Below are 18,204 nucleotides of genomic sequence, written 5' to 3'. Positions count from 1 at the left end.
TTGTGGTGGAAAGATTCCTTTACTCAAGTTAAACTACTCCATTACAAGTAAAAGTCCTGCTTTCAAATTCTCACGTGATTAAAAGTACAAAATGTACTCAAGGTATCAAGTGGTCATTCTACAGTAAAATGGCTTAAATAAAAGGTTGAAAGGCCGTAGAAACTAAATTATCAGCGTTTAAGGTAAAAAAAAAAAAAAAAAACAAATTAAACTAATCTGTTATTTCAGAGCAGATCCTGACAACTTTGAATCACCATCACATCTTTCTTTTTTTCTTCAAGTTTTACATCCGTGGGCCTAAAGCAAGTATTTAGATTAAACTATCTGAGAAGCTAAGAGATGAAATGTCTCTATGCTGGAACTGCGAACAATTCATAGACATCTGAAACATGACAGTGGCCCCAACTTGTTTTTTTTTTTTTTTAAAAAAGGTCTCACGTGACAAACGGTTTCAGAACCACTGTTTTTATCTATAACTATGCACTATACGTTATATGCTTATCATGTGTGAATTTTACCTAAAATCTAAATCTGCAGTAATGAGTATCTATGGCTGCAGCATAAATGTAGTGGAGTGAAAAAATTACAACATTTCCCTCTAAGATTCAGTGAGTGTAAGAGTTTAAGTATAAAGTAGCATAAAATGTAAATATAAAATACAGATACCTCAAAGATGTATTTAAGTACCATCCATGAGTACCGTTTTTCAGCTCTTCCTTTCCAAAGGTTTCAGTGACTACTTTTATAACATTGAGGAAGGGAAAAAAAATGGTGGGAGTAGTGTTCCAAACCTTTACCTAAGAAATACCACATTACTCAATACTCAGTAAGAGGTCTACATTTTTAAAAGTTTCATTTACTCATCTACAACTTTTCCATACAAAATACATTTCATATGTCTCACATAAAAATTCCAACATCAGTCTTACAGTACGTTATGGAGAGAAACCTAAAAAACAGGAGCAGAGATTCTGAGGCTCGTCATGAACACAACTTCTTCTAGACAGTTTGTTGCTTTCGTCACTTTGGAGGGGAGGACTTGCCACTCTGCCCCGATGTTGATGGGAAGCCCAGGATGTGACCTGTAAATGTCTCCATTGATATCTCATCTGGGATCGCAAGCTCCAAAGAATATCCTGAGTCGGCACCTGGACACACACACACACACACACACACACACACACACACACACACACACCAAAAGGTTTTTTGGCTGTTATGTGAATTCTTAGATTATGGTCTGTCAGTGAGTTTTTGTTTTACGTACCATCAGCTTTGTAAATGTCATGCTCAGAACATTCCCCACCTCCTCCTCCTTCTTCCTCGTCATTGAGACCTAAAAGTGTAGTGAAACACTCTGCCACCTCCTCTTCTGTCATGTGCTCCCCTGTCAAACATCAAAATTTTGACTGTGTTGGAACAATTAACACAAGCTTTATATATAGAAACTGTAATAAAAAGGACCATGTCCTGTAATAAAGGACCATGACTTTTGTCAGTGATGTGACAGTCCCACAACTAAAACCAGAAAGACTAATCTGTGTCAGACTGAGCAGCCTGTATTGTACCTCGAGCCTGTAGAAGCTCCAGCAGCTCATGTCTCTGGAGAACAGGCTGTGCTGTACTCTCACAGCTACCAAGGACGTGAAAAGCTTGAATGAGCTCATTGCTAGAGATGCCGAAGACTGGCCGATGGTTGACATACAGCTTGATGAACTCTTCCAGGTCGATGTCAGTCACATATTTTCCCGTTTCGGCATATTTGCTGAACTTGACCTCATTTTGCATGTCTTCTATCTGGTGAAAACAGTATAGCAGTCTTTATTGGAATGTTTTTGTTATCAGATAGATGAACAGAATTACATTGACTGTACCTCTTGTTCGGTAGGGAAGCAGGCCAAAGCTCTCATCAGAGAGGAAACCTCTGACAGGGGAATTTTGGTAGACACTTTACGTTTCTCCATTGAGTCGGTGCCTTGATGACGAATTTGGCAGTAATAGAAAAGGTCCTCAATCTCCTAAAAACAGAAAAGCTCAGAAAACTAAGAATCCATGGATAAAATGGCACAGAAATGACTTTCTATGAGAAATCCACCCCCAAGTAAAAGCTGATATCTTCACCTTATGGGTTTGTATAATGTGTGTAAATATGAGCACTGCTCTCCAAAAACTCTGAGAAAAATAAGAAATAATAAAATAAAACTGAAATAACTGCTGGAAGAACCAGATCAACTCATGGACAGCACACCCAAGCATTACAAAGAGGCACAATTAAACTCACAGTGTGAAGAAAACTTGTTCTGTCAGTCACTAGTTAGTGATCTACACAATGAAATACTAATATACAGGCCGAATATTACCGTGAAACGAAGAGACAAAATTTGTGAAGTAAATCAACATGCAAAATAATGCAATGCATAACTTTAATAGCCTTGATAACGACACATACCAGAGAATGGGACACAAGCTTCTCACTTGTGTATGAAATAATCAGTGGCTGTTCACTTAACTCTCAGCAGTCGTGGGGCACAAGGAAAACTTGTAACTCACCTTGTAGAACTTGCCGTCTCTCCCTCCCTCTAAAAGAGTGTAAAAAGGCACCAGGTCCTTTCCTCCCAGGGAGGCTGCTGCCTCCAAGGCACTGCAGTCACAACAAGAGAGAGGACCGGTTTCAGGAGACATGATTACACTGCTCGAGCGTTTCCACTGTTCTCAAGGCTGGTACTATTAAAGCTTACTTTACGCTTATCTTCCATGACAGGACAGTGCAGTCAGGTCCTCCTGCAGTGAAAACAAATCGGCTGTCGTAGGAGCAGGCAAAAGTAGACACCCCTGTCGGATGGCAGATTAAAGCGTTGGACTTGTAGGGGTTCCCATCCAGAGGCAAAATCTGGAGACCCAGCTAGAGAAAATACAACACACTGTTAGTGGTGACATCAGTAAATTGAACCACTGTCTTCTTACCAAAATAGCACTGGGCTCCAAACAGGATGACATTTAAACACTGTTCAAAGGTTCAGGGGTGTTTCTCAAAAAGTAGAACTGCCAATACATAAAGAAGATGATTTGATGAGGTGTTATACTCAGTCAAGCATGGCTACTACTATTCTTATATCCATTTTAACTTCATATGTCTTTTAACAAAAGTGCTTGTGGTGGTGACTGCTCACTCAACCTGTAAAAACATAATCAAAGATCTTTTATTACCACTGACAAGCACAAAGGCTTGTATGTAATGTAAAACATAATAACAGACAAACACTTTTGGATTTTTAAAAGAGAAATAATTTAGACACAGCTAAGTTGATAAAATACCACAAATTCCAGCACTGACCTTGTCCTCTGTGATGTATGCCAGGTAATATGAGTTTGTCTCTGGTTCTTTAATCATGGGAAGAACCACTAGTTGCTTTATGGGAGAGCCATATGTTGGGCCAAGGAGAGTCTTTCTGTGTTTGTAGAGCACATGTAATAATGTTTTCCCTTAATTTGCAGTTTCAACAGTAAGACACAAAAAATCTGATCTGTATTTCACCTGCACATCTTGGTCGTGCTGTTGAAAAGCTTCATCTTGTACTGGTCTGAGGCTATGAGAAGAAACTGCTCTGCCGTCAGGGGAGGATACCAAGTCATGCACACTGGCACGGCACTTTGCTCAATGCGCTCTGAGCTTAAGATGAGGAGCTGGTTCACATCACTTTTTTCCAAGTCGTACTCCACCTGTTATTCAGTTCCACACATGCACAAGGAGGTGTGTGTGCTAAGTATTTGGTATAAAAAAGCAGTATTACAAAACATCATGCTAGTCCACAGTGCTTTGACCAATGAGACTAACCAGACGGCGGTCCATTCCCAGAGAGAGCAGTCTGGGTTGGGTGCTGTCCAGGTGAACCCCAAAAAGAAGGTCTGTAATGGGTTTGTAGTGGGAGCGGTATCTGCCCAGATACGTCCAGCGAGGTAAAGAGCCTTCATCAGTCTGCAAGCGGAACACCGACACTGCTTTTCCAGCATCCTAACAGTGAGCAAGGAAATGAAGCGTATATGTCATACTTGAAGTTATAAAAATGTTATGGATTTGCAATCCATTATCATAGCCACAAACCTACTTCTATACAACAAAAAATATTGTTTATATACAACAGGCCAACAGTCCAATAATTAAGTTCAGATATATTACACCTGGTCATAAAAAAAGACTTGCTCACCGCAGTGGCAAGATACTTTGAGTCTGAGGAGAAGGTGATGTGATGGATGCTGTCTGTAGTGTACTGGAAACACTCCTTGGGATCACTTTGTAAAGTGCTTGGATTCAGTATGTGGACAGCGCCACTACCAAAGCCAACTGCCAGGTATAATCCTATTTAGAGACAAAAAGGCAACTTTATATCGCAGGATGTAATGAGAAATTGAAAATTCATGCGGCAGCGGGGAAACACCAGTTGTATGCAACAATTGTTTGTTGCAAAGACGTTCAATAAGCATAGGGGCTCACCTTGAGGGTCAAAAGTGATACACTGAATCTGCTTCTCTGTCTCAAAAACCCTTTTGCAGATGATCTCTTTATTGTTATAGTCCCACACTTTCAAAACGCCCACATGATTGCCCATGGCCACAGCTGGCTGTTTGGGGTGGCAGGCCACAGCATGAAGAGGGTCACAGTCCTCATTCAGCAGGATCTGAGGGCTGTCTCTCTGTGGATTCACATGCACTACTTTGGAACTGACAGTGGACACAACAAAGTTCCTGCAGGGAAAAAAAAAAACAGATGTCAGCTTGGCTAAAATGCACAAAACAGTTTTTTTCTAAGGGCATAATCGATTTGTTTTTCTGATACCTGATAATTAATGGTTTGGCCTCCAGAGTGCAGTCCTCCAGATAGCCCTCTGTACACTCTTTGGAAAAGGAAATGGAAACAATAGCATCCAGGTTGAACTCAGTGTAGAAAGTGAGAAGCGTGAATTTTTCATCATAAAACTTGATATGGCCTTGAGTGTCGCCAGTTACGTAACAGCTGTGATATCAAAGAGCACACAAAACAAAGAGAGATTAGAGACCAGTGAATACACACTACAAACAACTAAAAGGCAACAACAATGAATATTTCTGGCTCTTGCTACCTGTCAGTCACAGTAACAACAGTGATCGGATGTTCCTGTTGCTTAAGGATCTTGACTCTGTTCTGAGGGAGGCACTGGTTTGCAGCTAAGTCTTCCAGCACGTCCCACACCACAAGGCTGCCTGCTGCAGTGGCTGTAAGGACCCGAGGCTCTCTCCAGTGAAACACAGACCGAGTGAGGAACCCACCAGCCATCTTGACAGTTTTAGAAGAGTTGGGAGAAGACTGAGTGGTGGCTGCTTCAGAGAACTGCAGAGGTGAAGAGACGAAATTGTAAGATATTTATCAAAATAATAGATAAAAATCTATAATAATTCATTAACATTTTCTATAATACTCTGATAATTATCTTTACCATCTTAACCTCCAGGGCTGTGTATTGCAGACTCCCCTGGGCCTGAAAAAAACAGCTCATTAATGCAATACACATAACAGCTGTATTATGTATTTCAATAAAAAAGGAACAGCTGGACTTACACTGCTGTAAAATAACACCTGGGTTTCACTGTTGCTGAGCAGCTGGGTGCGATCGTTCGGATTAAAAATGATATATTCCTGAAAAACAAACCAACATTCGAACATTTCATTTTCTGAATACTTTCTCCATTAAGTTAAGCGGCATTTTAATGTTAGAAGAAGACAAAGCTTACTTACTTGAAAACCATATTTTGGATGGATTTCTGTAAACCACAAAGGTCTTTCTGTTTCATTTGCCCAATCCCAAATACACACACACTGTGAAAAGATCATCATATGGTTAAGAGTTTGGTCAACTGAGATTATATTTAAGAGGAGTCAGTTCTGAGATATTAACCATCTGATAGCACAAAATGGTCCTTAAACAATAAACCTAAAAGACAATAAAATCATGACATTTAAAGAGTTTTTTGAACTCTTACATTCAAAATGACAGAAAGTTACACAGTGTGTAGTGGTGCCACTCTTAACCTTCCTATGACTTTCATTTCTTATTTATCATCAACAAAAACTGGAAAGTGCATCTTTAAATAAATGTCTTTTTTTCTAGATCGGCGTATTTTGTAATCCAGACTTAACAACAGTGTTTAAAGTCTGGATTTTCTTTTTAAATGTTTGATTGAATCTGTCCACTCCAACCGTGCCATCATACTCACTTGAACTTCTTCAGCCCCGAGGGTCACCAGATGTTTCGTGTCTCCTGAAAATGCCATCCCAATGACGCCTCCATTAAGGTGGCAATCAAACAATGATTGCACAGGAATACTGCAAAAAATTATAATGCATGTGGTTACTACCAAGAGCAAAGGTTAATATATAAAAATGTCTTAATGCGTGAAGAATCAAAAGCTACCCAGAGTAGGAGTCCCATATCATCACCGTGCTTTTCGGCCCCTCATCTGCAGTTGCAACCCAGCGTCTGTCCTCACTCACACACATACTCGACATGGGGCGGCAGTGACCCTGAGAACATTTACAAGTATATACAGCAGACTATTTAACATCAACAACCTGCATGTTACAACTATTAAAAGATATCTATAGCTCCCAGTTCAGTGATAGTGCTGAAGAACAATGTCTCATTTCCTTTTTAGGACATGTTCCATAAGAAGTCAAAAACCAAATGTTTTTTGTTTGTTTGTTTTTGTTTTACCTGAAGTATGTGCTGGGAATTTGTGGTGTGATTGTAAATGATCCCAAAGTGAGCTCCGGCGTAGAGGATCACCAGCTGATCGTGGTCTTGAAGACTGAAGACAGGAAGAGCAGGATTCATCCCAAATACCCTCTCTAAAGACTGGATGGGGAGCAAATTTGCAGTGTTGTTATGAGCCAGTGAAAGTTCTCAGATGACCCTCTTATCTTAGGGAGAGCTATTTGTTTGAGGTCAACATTTTTCATGAAACTGTCACAGCTGCCAAGTGCAGAGGGGGAATTTACAAACAAGTATGTTTTCACACGTTAAACCAGACATACTGTACTTACTAATGCATGTGTCCTAGTATGAGTTATCTCCTTTGGGAAAAGTGTGTCTCTGGTTGCAGTGTAGACTCGAGACTGCCGGGTCATCCTAAGTGTGTCAGTCTCTGTTTCCTCTCTGCTGACACCTCCTCTCTCCTCGGCTTCATCGCTCCTCATCCTCTGTTCCTCGTCATTATTACCTGCTGGTCCTTTTTCCTGCACTTGTTCTTCTTCCGCTCTACAGCTTCTGAGAGGCTCGTGTTCCTTAGCTTCAGCATCTGACATGATGTCTATCAACACACTTCAGGTTTTGGACGATTAATTCAGCTTCTTTCTTTTTTCTTTTTTTACTTTTAACAACTTCATAGAGCTTCCTCCCCCTTTTGCTCTGTCAAGTTTGGAGGCCAAGCTTCTGTGAATGCTAGTTATTGCTGGACAAAGAGTAGTAACGCTACGAAATGTAATGACTCTCACAATTTAATTGATCGAAAATACGTTTGTATAATAACAGCGCTTGTATAATGTCCCTTACTTAAAGGTCTAAAGCTGTATATTTTAAAAAACAATGGAAAAAACAAAAAAACTTTCTTCTTAGTCGTAGCTGACAATCTGTAAAGCGCCTGCACAGCGTCTCGTTGCCTAGTTACATCTAGACACTGGAGCACAAGTGAAGCCAGAATACAGACGTTCCGGTCAGGCCTTTCAAATTAAAAGCACTCCTTAGCATAATGTTTAATCAGTTGGGTGAAACGAGTGGTTACATTGCGAAAACATGTAAATGTCCCATAAAATATGATGCACTGTCAAATTTTAGGTTATCAGCTCAGTCTGTTGGGCCCTGGTACAACAGCTTTTTCTATGTAGCAGTTAGTTTGTAGTTATTTGATTAATTGCAGATTTATTAATACAGCGAAGTACAATATGAACAAGATTGAAATACAGCATAGGTCACAGAGGATGTGAAGAAGTTATCTGAGCACTACCAGGGCTATAACCAGGATTTTTAACTTAATACAGTCTAATGCAGCTGAATGCTGCAGAGCATTGATAAATGATCCTTTCATGAAGTTCAGTCAGTTCAAGTTCAAGTTCATTTAAATTGATTTTAGAGAGGTGTTGATCCACCTGTATGATAATCTTGTAGGATATAGTTTGCAGTGCTGCTGAATGGTGTTACATTACACAGAGACAGCAGGAGGGTAGAGAACATAGCACGGTGCAAATACTGCATAGAGATATACAACAATAATGCTTATAGTAGTATAACCAGGGCCTGACTATAAACCCTATCAAAAAAGAAAAGTTTTAAACCTACTCCTCAAAGTGGAGAGTGGGTGTCTGCCTCCTGCACCCAAACTGTAAGAGGTTTCCACAGGAATGGAGCCTGACAGCTAAAGGCTCTGCCTCCCACTCTACTTTTGGAGACTCCAGGAGCCAGGAAGCATGATGCTTAAGTGGGATAATAGGGTATTATGAGCTCTTAAACATTGTTAGATTAGCCAGGTATTGTTTAATAATATACAGTTGGCTGTAAACACGACTTTCTGATGGCCTACCTTGAAAGAATATTAAAACTATCTGTATTAATCACAATGAAGAATGCGGAGTGTTACTCTAAAGCTGTGAACAACAAACGATGATGATTATTTCGAGCTCGTTTTATTTACTGCAAGTTGGTTGATATATTTTGAAAGTATTCACCGGGACATTTCCTGTGCTGTTATGTCAGCATTGACGGCACTTGACGAATCTTTTGTATTGCACTTCCTCAGAGTGGCCACTAGATGTCAGTAAAACTCCCTCTAACAAATAATATGCTGTGTGTGTAGGCTTAAACAGTCTGGAAATGTTCTCAGCAAAACAAACAGTCTTTAGCACAATATTTTAAATATAATTTAAATATATCGAGTGCGTAATAGGCATGAAATAGAAATATTTTTCTCGGTGATTTTAAACAGAGACATGGTATCTGTAAACTCAGGCTGCTTTACAATAAAACATGCTCTGTGGACTTCGAGGGGGTGTATTTGGAGGATATCAGATCCACTCGACCTTAAATGAGTTTTTTTATTTTTATTTTATTTTTTTTAAACTTGCTAAAAGGACCTCTCCAACAGTTTAATATGTCACAAACTATTATAACAGTATCTAATATTAATGATACAGAAATTACTAAAATGTCAATGAAAACCGTAAATCTACAGAAGGGCTCTGCCATCGTGTTATTCTGACAAGAGTGCTGTATGACCACTAGAGGGCAGTGTAACATTAACACCGAAAAGGGTCAAGGTAGACTTAGCAGCATATAAAAGCTTCCGGTAGGGATATTCAAAATAAAATGTTAAAATTACGCAGACGTGAGGACACTCGCTGTAGTGGGATTTGAGAGGTTACAAGTGAAGCAAAATTATGATTTCTCGTTTGTGTAGAGTTGGGCACGTGATTTAGGCATTTTGAGGTTGTGAATCAGTATATTTAGCCGTGATACTTTTGCTTTGAAAGGTCGACACCGTCGAAACATTGCTGGTTAGTTCAAACTTTTCAGTCTTTTCCGGTTGCACCGGTTTGAGAGCAGCTGTCTTTTTTTTCTCTGTTTGCGTCTCATGCCCTCAACTTTTTACTCAGTTTTGTCGCACGTTTTCACTACCTCTGTTTCATATTTTTTGTAACTCACATCTCATTTACCGAGGTTTGAAGGATTATCGTTCTCACTGTGCTAATTATGAGGAGTTTGCGACGGTTAAGACGCCAGAAAATGAGAAACGCGTATTGATGAGGAAGCGGCTAATTATGATTTCACCAGCTGACAGGTGGGGAGGCATTTTATTAACTGTGAACTTATCCTAATGTGTATATGCCGTTTCATTACGAGACAAGTTGAATTAGTTTATATTGGACTGAAACAGGTTGTCAGCTTTAGCCACCGGACGTTAGCTAATGTTAGCTGGTGGCTCTTATCTCAGTCTCCTCAGCTGACAGTCAGCCGAGCTTCTAATGAGCTGTTAGCCAACACTCAGCCCATAAACCCAGGGAGATTTACGGTTTTTTTGTTATATAATTTAATATGAGATCCAACAGTAGTTCCTCAGTTCAGCTGCTGTGTCGGCTGTTTGTGCTTTGCTGCAAAAAAACCTTTAAAACCGCTTTAAACCAGCCACATGAAAGAGTTAGTGAAGCGTATAAAAGCAAATTTGGAGAGCAACATTTAGTCTCTGACGATCTGAGTTCAAGTTCTTGTAATTGTTTAAAAAGCACTCAGTGTGTTATGTAATGAGTTATTCTTAGTATAACCAGACACATTTAGTGATTACATTTTTTTCAATTTTCGTTTTATACTGTTGATGGAATTAGGTGTGGTTTTAATGAAAACAGACTCTGACAACATCTCAGATTAAACCACTTTAACTAAATCAACAAATGACCTCTCCTTAATGGCAGCAGATCTAAAAAGTATTATTATTATTGATGTATAAACTATGTTTTCTGCTGTAAGGTCATTTTGGAGGCTGGCGTTTGTGGTGCTGTTGAACTGTATTGCATCATACAGAGAAGTTTTAACCTTAAATTAACACCTCTTTCATCATTATCTTCATTAAAGGAGGCTTTATTGCAGGACTGATGTACTAAACTGCATTAGTATTAGCTAGGTGTACGTAATAAACTACTGTCTTAGTGGTATAAACCATTGGGGGTTTTAAAAAGGAGACAAAAGACAACCCGTGAGTCTTCCGTGATAAACAATAATAGTAGTATAGACCCAGAGATTAGATAAATAAATATACAAATAAATGAATTATCAGCTCTATTTGGCGATCAGATTTCATGACTTTGGGTGACCCTCTTCCTGGGTCTGAATGTCATATTATTCAAATAAAAGAGGAAATACCGGCAAAAGAGGAAAAGGGGAGAAAGCAACTCAACCAAAGAAAATAAGCAGAGGGAGGAAACACATGGAGAAAGCAGAAGGGCAGAAAATGAATGAGGAAAAAAAATCATCTAGAAATCATGAGGTTAAAGAGCATTTGAAATGAGTGTTTGTGGGTTTTAGTATTCTGTATTGCTGGACCGTTAAATGTCCTAGCCTAATGCTTGCACTAAGTAAAGATGCCTAAGGTTATGTGCCAAGTTTAGCACAACAGGCTGCACTGAACACTAAGCTTGTGAGATTTAAGCCCCTGCAGTCACAAACACATGACACACTGAGTTTCAGTAAAAACTTTCAACTGTCAGATGAATTATATCAGACTTACCAAGTGTATTGAAAAGAACACTTTCTGTTGTTGTTTAAATATTAATGCCATGTCTAACAGGTGGGAGTAGTCTAAGAGAGAGCTTCTACAATGTGGACTGATAAGCAACGAGGAATCAGAGTTTCTCAGGAGGAGCTGCTCTGCAAGAATGCCTGTGGATATTATGGAAACCCTGCATGGCAAGGCCTCTGCTCCAAGTGCTGGAGAGAGAAAGCACGCCCAGCTGGAGCCCACAGGCAAGACACAAGGTAAAAACACTTTTAACAATCATTCAGACTCAGACAGGTGAAGCTAACGGTGTCCGTGCAAAGATGGTTTCTTGTTGCAGAATCTTAAAAGCAACACTTCATTCTTACACGTCAGTGTCTATCCGGATAGATGTTGTCCTGCATATTAATTAAACAATTAGAAAATAAATTTATAATAATCACAAAATGCTTTAATTTATTATGTTAATAGTTGTACCAACTGGCTATGGAAGGCTAACTCTCAGCTTGAGTCAACTTAAGTGCTTTTGGTTGAAACTTGGTTCAGGTTTGGATGTGTGAAGTTGTCATTCCTTGCAGGCCGAGAAACGATGGAACTCCTCCCACCTTCTCCAAATTTGAGGAGAAGAAAAACATTGAGAAAAGTCATCGAATTAACACAATGAGGAGACTCTTCTGGGGCAGCCCATCACCTCCAAAACGCCAAGGTTCGTGCTGTTTTTCTTCTTTTTCTACTTTGAGTCAGTCTGCAAAATGTTTGGTTGTATTGCCTCAGGATAAAAATCCCCCCTGTCAGCTGCTGTATCACATTTAGCTCAGACACTAGTTGTACTCCCTGAGGATCAAGAGCGAAATGTTGTTGAGCAAAGGCAAGAAGAGCAATGACATGAAGAAAAGCCTTATTTCCAACACATCAACAAAGGCAGAAGAGAAAAGTAAACATGAACTGTGAACTGCACATTGCTGCTAATTATCTTTTTGATGGTCTGTGCTCTCCAGCAGCACAATCTACACTAGATTGCTTGCATTATATTGGTAGTTCAAGATTGTCCTGAGGCCTGTCTCACAAAACATGAAGTTACATGGTAATGGAGCTCTTTCTGATCTCTCCACCAGCTAGTTTGGAAATCCTGCTTTGTGACAGAGCCCAGATATTTGACACAAAACATCAGGCACCTCTTCACCACATGAATTCTAGTTGCAGTTATGTAATGACAACAAAATCTGACAATACCAGTTGTTTTCCTTCATTATCTAATGTACAGTTTCGCTCTCATGAGTGTAGTGTGCTTATTTCTCCATGTTCACAAAGTAAAATCAGCCTGTAGGTCCTGCTGCCAGGGATTGAACCTGGGTACCTGTGGTGATATTTGCCCCTTTTCCACCTGTGTGCACCACTGCTTCACCAAATGCAGTGACTGAGTCATTCATGTTGCAGTGTTAAAACATGTTGCTTCATTTATTTATCTGGAATGATGTCCACCTTTTGTCACTCTAGAGCCTTCTGAAAGCCAAACAAATGCTTTAAAAGCATACCAGAGCCTCGAGCCTGGGGACTTCACGGGTTTCCTAAAAATACTCCGGAGCTCTTCCTCCCAGCGCCTGCAGTCCCGATGCACAGCTTTTCTCAACACAATGGAGGCTTACCATGTAATTATCCATTTAGAAGTTTAACATTACACCTCTTCTTATTGCTTCTCTTTGAAATATCAGAGCTGTTCTGATCATAGCTTGTCATCATCTTCACAGGATCTGCCGGTACAGAAACAGTCGGACCTTGTGCAGGATTTCTACCAGTCTTTTGCTGAACATTTTAGCAGTCAGTACAAATCAGTTCAACACTTTTTAAGTCATTCACTCTGGAAACGTTTTGAAAAAGAGACATTTGAGTCGTTACCCTTGTTTTCAGGTTTTTCCGAAGCTCAGATCACCCAGATAATGGAGCACGTGGAGAAGTTAATAATGACACGGTTGCACAAATGGGTCTTCTGCCACGACAGCTGTGATGATGAACAGAAGGACCTGGCTCTCCAGAGAAGGATACGGTAACACTCAGGCACAAGTCACTCATGTTGTGTCTGATCGAAGCCTCCAACATGTGATGACTGTTTGACACTTGTGTGTCTTCACTTTGCAGCTCCTTAAACTGGGTTACTCCGCAGATGCTGAGCGTGCCTTTCCCTGATAAAAAGACCTCAGTGGCGAGCGACCCCTTTCTGCCTGCTATAACAGGTGATTCACTACGTCAGGACAGGAGGGAACAGGGCTTCATTTTAGGAGATGTGCTTATTTACTTTGTGTTGGAGAGTTAGATAAGAAGAGAAGATTGATACCACTCTCATGTCTGTTTGTGAAACATAAGGCTATAAAACCCAATGCAGAACGGTGCGTGTCGTTGGTTAGATTTTGTTACATTTAGACAGAGACAGGCTGTTTCCCCCTTTTTCCTGTCTTCATGTTATGCTAAGCTAACTAGCTGCTAGCTGTAGCCTTATATTTAACTGACGGACATGAGAGTGGTATCAATCTTTACTGTCCGCCTTAAAGCGTATAAAGTGTTATCCCCAAGATGCTGAACTATTCTTTTATGCTCATTAGAGACAGTGTTGAGTTTCACACAGGCTGAAAACATCATTAAAAAGTCTAAAATGCTGATCTTTGACATTTTGACCCACCCTGTATTTTTTTCAACAGCCATAATTGAAATGGATGCCAAACGAGCGCCTCAGGACAAACTTGCATGTGTGTCCAAATGCAGTCAGCATGTCTTCGAGGGGCTTTCTACCTCAAACAGTGAGCCCGCTAATGCCGATGACTTCCTGTCGGGGCTGATTTATGTGGTACTGAAGGCCAACCCACCACGCCTACACTCCAACATGCAATATGTGATTCGGTTTGGTCTTCCTCACAGTCTGATGGCAGGAGAGAGCGGCTACTATTTCACAAATTTGGTAAGGTGATTGCAAAGTTACTCACCCATCATAAACCACAGGACGTGTGTAACAAGGTCAGCTCATCGCTCATGTCTTTCCCCTCGTCCTCTTGTTTTAGTCTTGCGCTGTGGCCTTCATTGAAAAGCTGGACGGACCGGCACTAAACCTCAGTCCTGAAGAGTTTGAGGGCTACATGCTGCATCAGCGCGCTCCCTCTGCAGGAAGCAGGAGGCAGCAGATTGCCAGCAACACACAACACCTGTTAGAAGAGCTAACAGGCAGACAGGAGAAGCTGGACCAGGGGATGGATGCTCTCAACCTGCAGCTACAAGAGTGGGTGCAAGCAGTTAATTCACAACTGGATGATGCGACAGCACAGTTTGCTCGGGTACAGAAGGAGATAACGGTTCAGGTTGAACTCTCACAGGTTCTTTCATCCTCATCTAGCGATGCATCACTGCAAGGGGACGACAAAGACCAGTCGGTGCTGGTGCTCACAGATGAACACGCAGGTCCAAAAGATACAGACTGTTAGAGACATTTACGAAAACACCTAATCTGGCACTTGACCCTTTTTAATCATCAGCACTAACTTATGTAGGATGCAAAACTAGCAGATTTATATTCAAATGCCACATTTGCACAGGTTGTTGTAGAAAGCTGGGTTGTGTAAGCCAGCTGAACATGAAGGAAAACTTCTTGAAGGAAACTTTTAGCATCACAGAAGTTTTTTTTATTAAAAAATGTTTGGTTTGAATCCTGTTTGAGGATGAAAGCCGTTAAAATACATTCCAGTTTGTAGCAACAGGTGTGATCATAAGTAATATTTAAGCACTCAGGGTACACAGCACTTAGGGATATCACCTAACACTTTCAAGGGTGCTTATTTAATATTCACTTTTTTCTAATAGTGTACACCAATGTGCCTTCATGTAAACTGCTGTGAAATTAAAAGATGCGCTACAGGAAAAAGGATTGTTGTGGACCACTACAAGTCAGGGGATGTATTTAGTCAAACCATGTTTTCCAAAGCTGTGTAACTGTTCTCAATATGTTGCCTTCACTGTTTGTTCAAAGATCAAAATAATCTAATCTGCATTAGTGTGCAGAAGGTATGTGTTGTTTACAACTGTTGAAAAGTTTCTGAAGAAATTTAAGGGGTTTATCCAATTATTATATTAAAGCTGACTTATGATTTAATAGTATGCGTTCTGTGTCTTTCTTGAGTAGATAATTATTTGTATAACATTTTGTCAACAGCTAATTTTTTGGAATTCACTTGTTTGAAGAGTCAAGCAGAAGTCAAACATGAAAATAGCTGCTATGTGCTTAACTGAATTGGGAAGCTGATCCTGGTGCAATAGGCAACTTAGACAAGTGTGATATTGAATCTTAAAGCCTGTGTTGCACATACATCTGTGATGCAGAAGACACCTTGAATCCAGTAGTTAATTGTCTTAAATGACAAATAATAGTACATTTATAGCTTGCAGTTTTCCAGTGAGAGAACTGTAGATTGATATTAGTAGTAATTTTGACTTCCTTTGACTAACTTTGATTTCCAACCAGGTAATTGAACTTTAAAAAAATATGGGGAAACCATTTCAGACACAAATTATTATTCAAACGTGAATATTCAATATACCTTTGAATATATCTGGGTGGGATCTCTAACCACAAATAGTTATTATAGTTGTTTTCATGTAGTGCGAGGGCTTCATACTTTGACCGTGCTTTATATCAGTAACTTGTAATATTTATTTTACAATATAGGGTTGTGAGTTATTTGGTGGCTGCACGACTGCGTTTATAGGGAAAAAACTGCTAGATTTATTTACTTTTTTAATCGACCAGTTGGGGGCAGTAAAGCAAAGGGTCATTAACCTACCAGAAAAAGAAGTAGAAGAAGAATATCTGCCCGGAAGTAGACAACACACCAAACTGAGCAGCCATGAAGATGACAGAGGAAAACAGTCCTGGAAACACCGAAATAACAATGGATGATGTTAAAAACCTCATAAAAAAGAAAGATGAAATTGAAGAGCAGATAAAAGCGTATTACGACGTCTTAGAAGACGTAAGTCAGACACACAATATAATACAAAGCTAAACATAAGGCTAGCTCAAAGCTAGAAGCTTCTGTCAGGTTGTTGTGAATGTCGTCAGCTCAGCATCTTTCTTTCTTTCTTTCTTTCTTTCCTCACTTTGTATTCACAGCAAGGTGTCGGAGTTGAAGGTCCGCTGGTTGACGCAGAGGGCTTCCCCCGAGCAGATGTTAATTTATACCAGATCAGGACCGCAAGGCACAACATTTCATGTAAGCTCCAGCTAGTGTGTTGTTGCTTCTAGTGTTTTCTTTGGCAAGAGGGGACATATGAGTTTAACATGAAGCAGCACAACCTACTAACAGTGTGAGTCTGATACGGTTATTTAGGTAATAGAGTCACCATTATCCTATAATGTCGCCAATTAGATTGTTATTGCATAATGGTAAGTTACAGCAGACAACGTCTTAAATATAATTTCCACGTTAAAGCAGTATAAGCTGAAAACAGTGCTTGACTATCAGAAAACTTGCAAGTTAATTTTCTGTCAAATGATGAATCATCTAATTGTTGCAGTTTTATATCAGTACATTTCTCTTCTTAGATAGATAGATAAGCTTCTTTTTATAGTTTCTTCAGGATCCACTTTCTTTGTGAAGGTAACACTTTGACCGTGTCCTCCAGGCCTGCAGAATGATCACAAGGCCATCATGGCGGAGATAGAAGAAGCTCTGCACAAGCTGCATGCTCGAGAGAAAGCCAAGCGGGAACGGGACGAGGCAGAGGCCCAGGTGGAGGCAATGGAGCAGCAGGTCACCCTGCCGCCTCCATTTGCACGGGTGGATGCTGTGACACAGGGCTCACCTGCCAGCGGAGCTGTGAGTGAAATGACATATACTTTACATTATATTGGTAGTTTTTCCAGATTAACCATCACAACTCTTTGAAGTTTAAGACTTGTAAAGTAGCTATTTGGTTGCTGTGATTGTAGTAATTGGTTGTTTGTTTCCACAGGGCCTCAGAGTTGGTGATGAAGTCACAGAGTTTGGTTCTGTGAACCCGGAGAACTTTCAGAACCTCCAGAACATTGCTGCTGTGGTGCAACACAGTGAAGGGGTAAGCTGCAGGAGTGATCCACTGGTTGGGCATTAAAACTCTGACAGTTTTTTTTTTTTTTGTCAGCATAATAAGCTCTTTTTCTAATTGTGTTTTATCTTTTCTTCATATTGCCCAGCCTGGCACTGACAACAACTGTAGATTTATAGATGATCTAACTGCAATGTCATGTTCTTCTACAGAAACCATTACGTGTCACAGTCATCCGTGATGGCCAGAGTGTTCAGATGAGCCTTACTCCACAGCGATGGTCAGGCAGAGGTCTGCTGGGGTGAGTGTTACAGCTATATAAGCTGGAAGCCCACATGAGCAGAGATGCTGAAAAGCATCCAGTGAGACAAGCAAATGTTTCTCTATGTGCAAGTGCTTTACCTTTCCATGTACTGATATCAGCAAAATACTCTTCACCTTAACATCCACAATTCATTATGTATATTATATAATTATATTCATTGCTGTCTTTTTCAGATGCAACATTGTTCCAATCCATCGGTGATCATCATGACATTGTGCAGAATGACACTTTCTTTCACTAGTGTTACCTCTGGATGCTGCAGAAATTTCCATCTGTTCAATTTTTCAGTATCTTGGAAATATTTCTATTAACCCGAGTGATTGTTGAAGTAGCAATGACTGGAGACTTTGGAAAGTAATTGATTAGCTCTGCTACTATGTATCAGCAAAGGCTTATTTTCAACTCTTAGGAAAGATATCATCCGATGTTACTCAACAGTAAAGCGAGAGAATCTTGGTAAGATGATGAATTGTTACCAAAGTGTTTCAGATGTAATTAAAGATTTTATTTTTGAACTTGAAAATTTT

General features: G+C 40.0%; 3 protein-coding genes across 3 annotated transcripts; 2 read left to right on the top strand and 1 right to left on the bottom strand.

Annotated features, from left to right (window-relative positions):
* Positions 1–817: 817 nt before the first annotated feature.
* On the bottom strand, positions 818–7,687 carry cfap251 (cilia and flagella associated protein 251). The gene is made up of 20 exons (XM_018668450.2): positions 7,076–7,687; positions 6,747–6,887; positions 6,447–6,556; positions 6,250–6,358; positions 5,771–5,851; positions 5,594–5,671; positions 5,472–5,513; positions 5,118–5,365; positions 4,835–5,011; positions 4,493–4,743; positions 4,206–4,357; positions 3,836–4,012; positions 3,536–3,720; positions 3,335–3,449; positions 2,739–2,902; positions 2,551–2,641; positions 1,875–2,018; positions 1,569–1,797; positions 1,268–1,387; positions 818–1,148 (listed from the first exon to the last, which is right to left on the bottom strand). The coding sequence occupies exons 1-20, from the start codon at positions 7,334–7,336 to the stop codon at positions 1,021–1,023; spliced, it is 3,003 nt and encodes a 1,000-aa protein (XP_018523966.1). The 5' UTR covers positions 7,337–7,687; the 3' UTR covers positions 818–1,020.
* A 1,904-nt stretch (positions 7,688–9,591) lies between these two features.
* On the top strand, positions 9,592–15,421 carry LOC108878084 (rab5 GDP/GTP exchange factor). The gene is made up of 9 exons (XM_018668390.2): positions 9,592–9,861; positions 11,362–11,549; positions 11,868–11,995; positions 12,787–12,938; positions 13,038–13,107; positions 13,198–13,333; positions 13,426–13,520; positions 13,983–14,239; positions 14,340–15,421. Exons 2-9 carry the CDS (start codon positions 11,392–11,394, stop codon positions 14,754–14,756), a joined length of 1,413 nt encoding a protein of 470 aa, XP_018523906.1. The 5' UTR covers positions 9,592–9,861; positions 11,362–11,391; the 3' UTR covers positions 14,757–15,421.
* A 704-nt stretch (positions 15,422–16,125) lies between these two features.
* On the top strand, positions 16,126–18,200 carry psmd9 (proteasome 26S subunit, non-ATPase 9). The gene is made up of 6 exons (XM_018668394.2): positions 16,126–16,298; positions 16,439–16,538; positions 16,951–17,144; positions 17,281–17,382; positions 17,565–17,653; positions 17,851–18,200. The coding sequence occupies exons 1-6, from the start codon at positions 16,173–16,175 to the stop codon at positions 17,876–17,878; spliced, it is 639 nt and encodes a 212-aa protein (XP_018523910.1). The 5' UTR covers positions 16,126–16,172; the 3' UTR covers positions 17,879–18,200.
* The last annotated feature ends 4 nt before the right edge of the window (positions 18,201–18,204 follow it).

This window comes from Lates calcarifer, linkage group LG13 (assembly GCF_001640805.2).
Source record: "Lates calcarifer isolate ASB-BC8 linkage group LG13, TLL_Latcal_v3, whole genome shotgun sequence".
In the NCBI taxonomy this organism is placed as follows: domain Eukaryota; kingdom Metazoa; phylum Chordata; class Actinopteri; family Centropomidae; genus Lates; species Lates calcarifer.
Note: the sequence above shows the minus strand (reverse complement) of the source record. Positions and strands in the feature narration are given on the sequence as shown.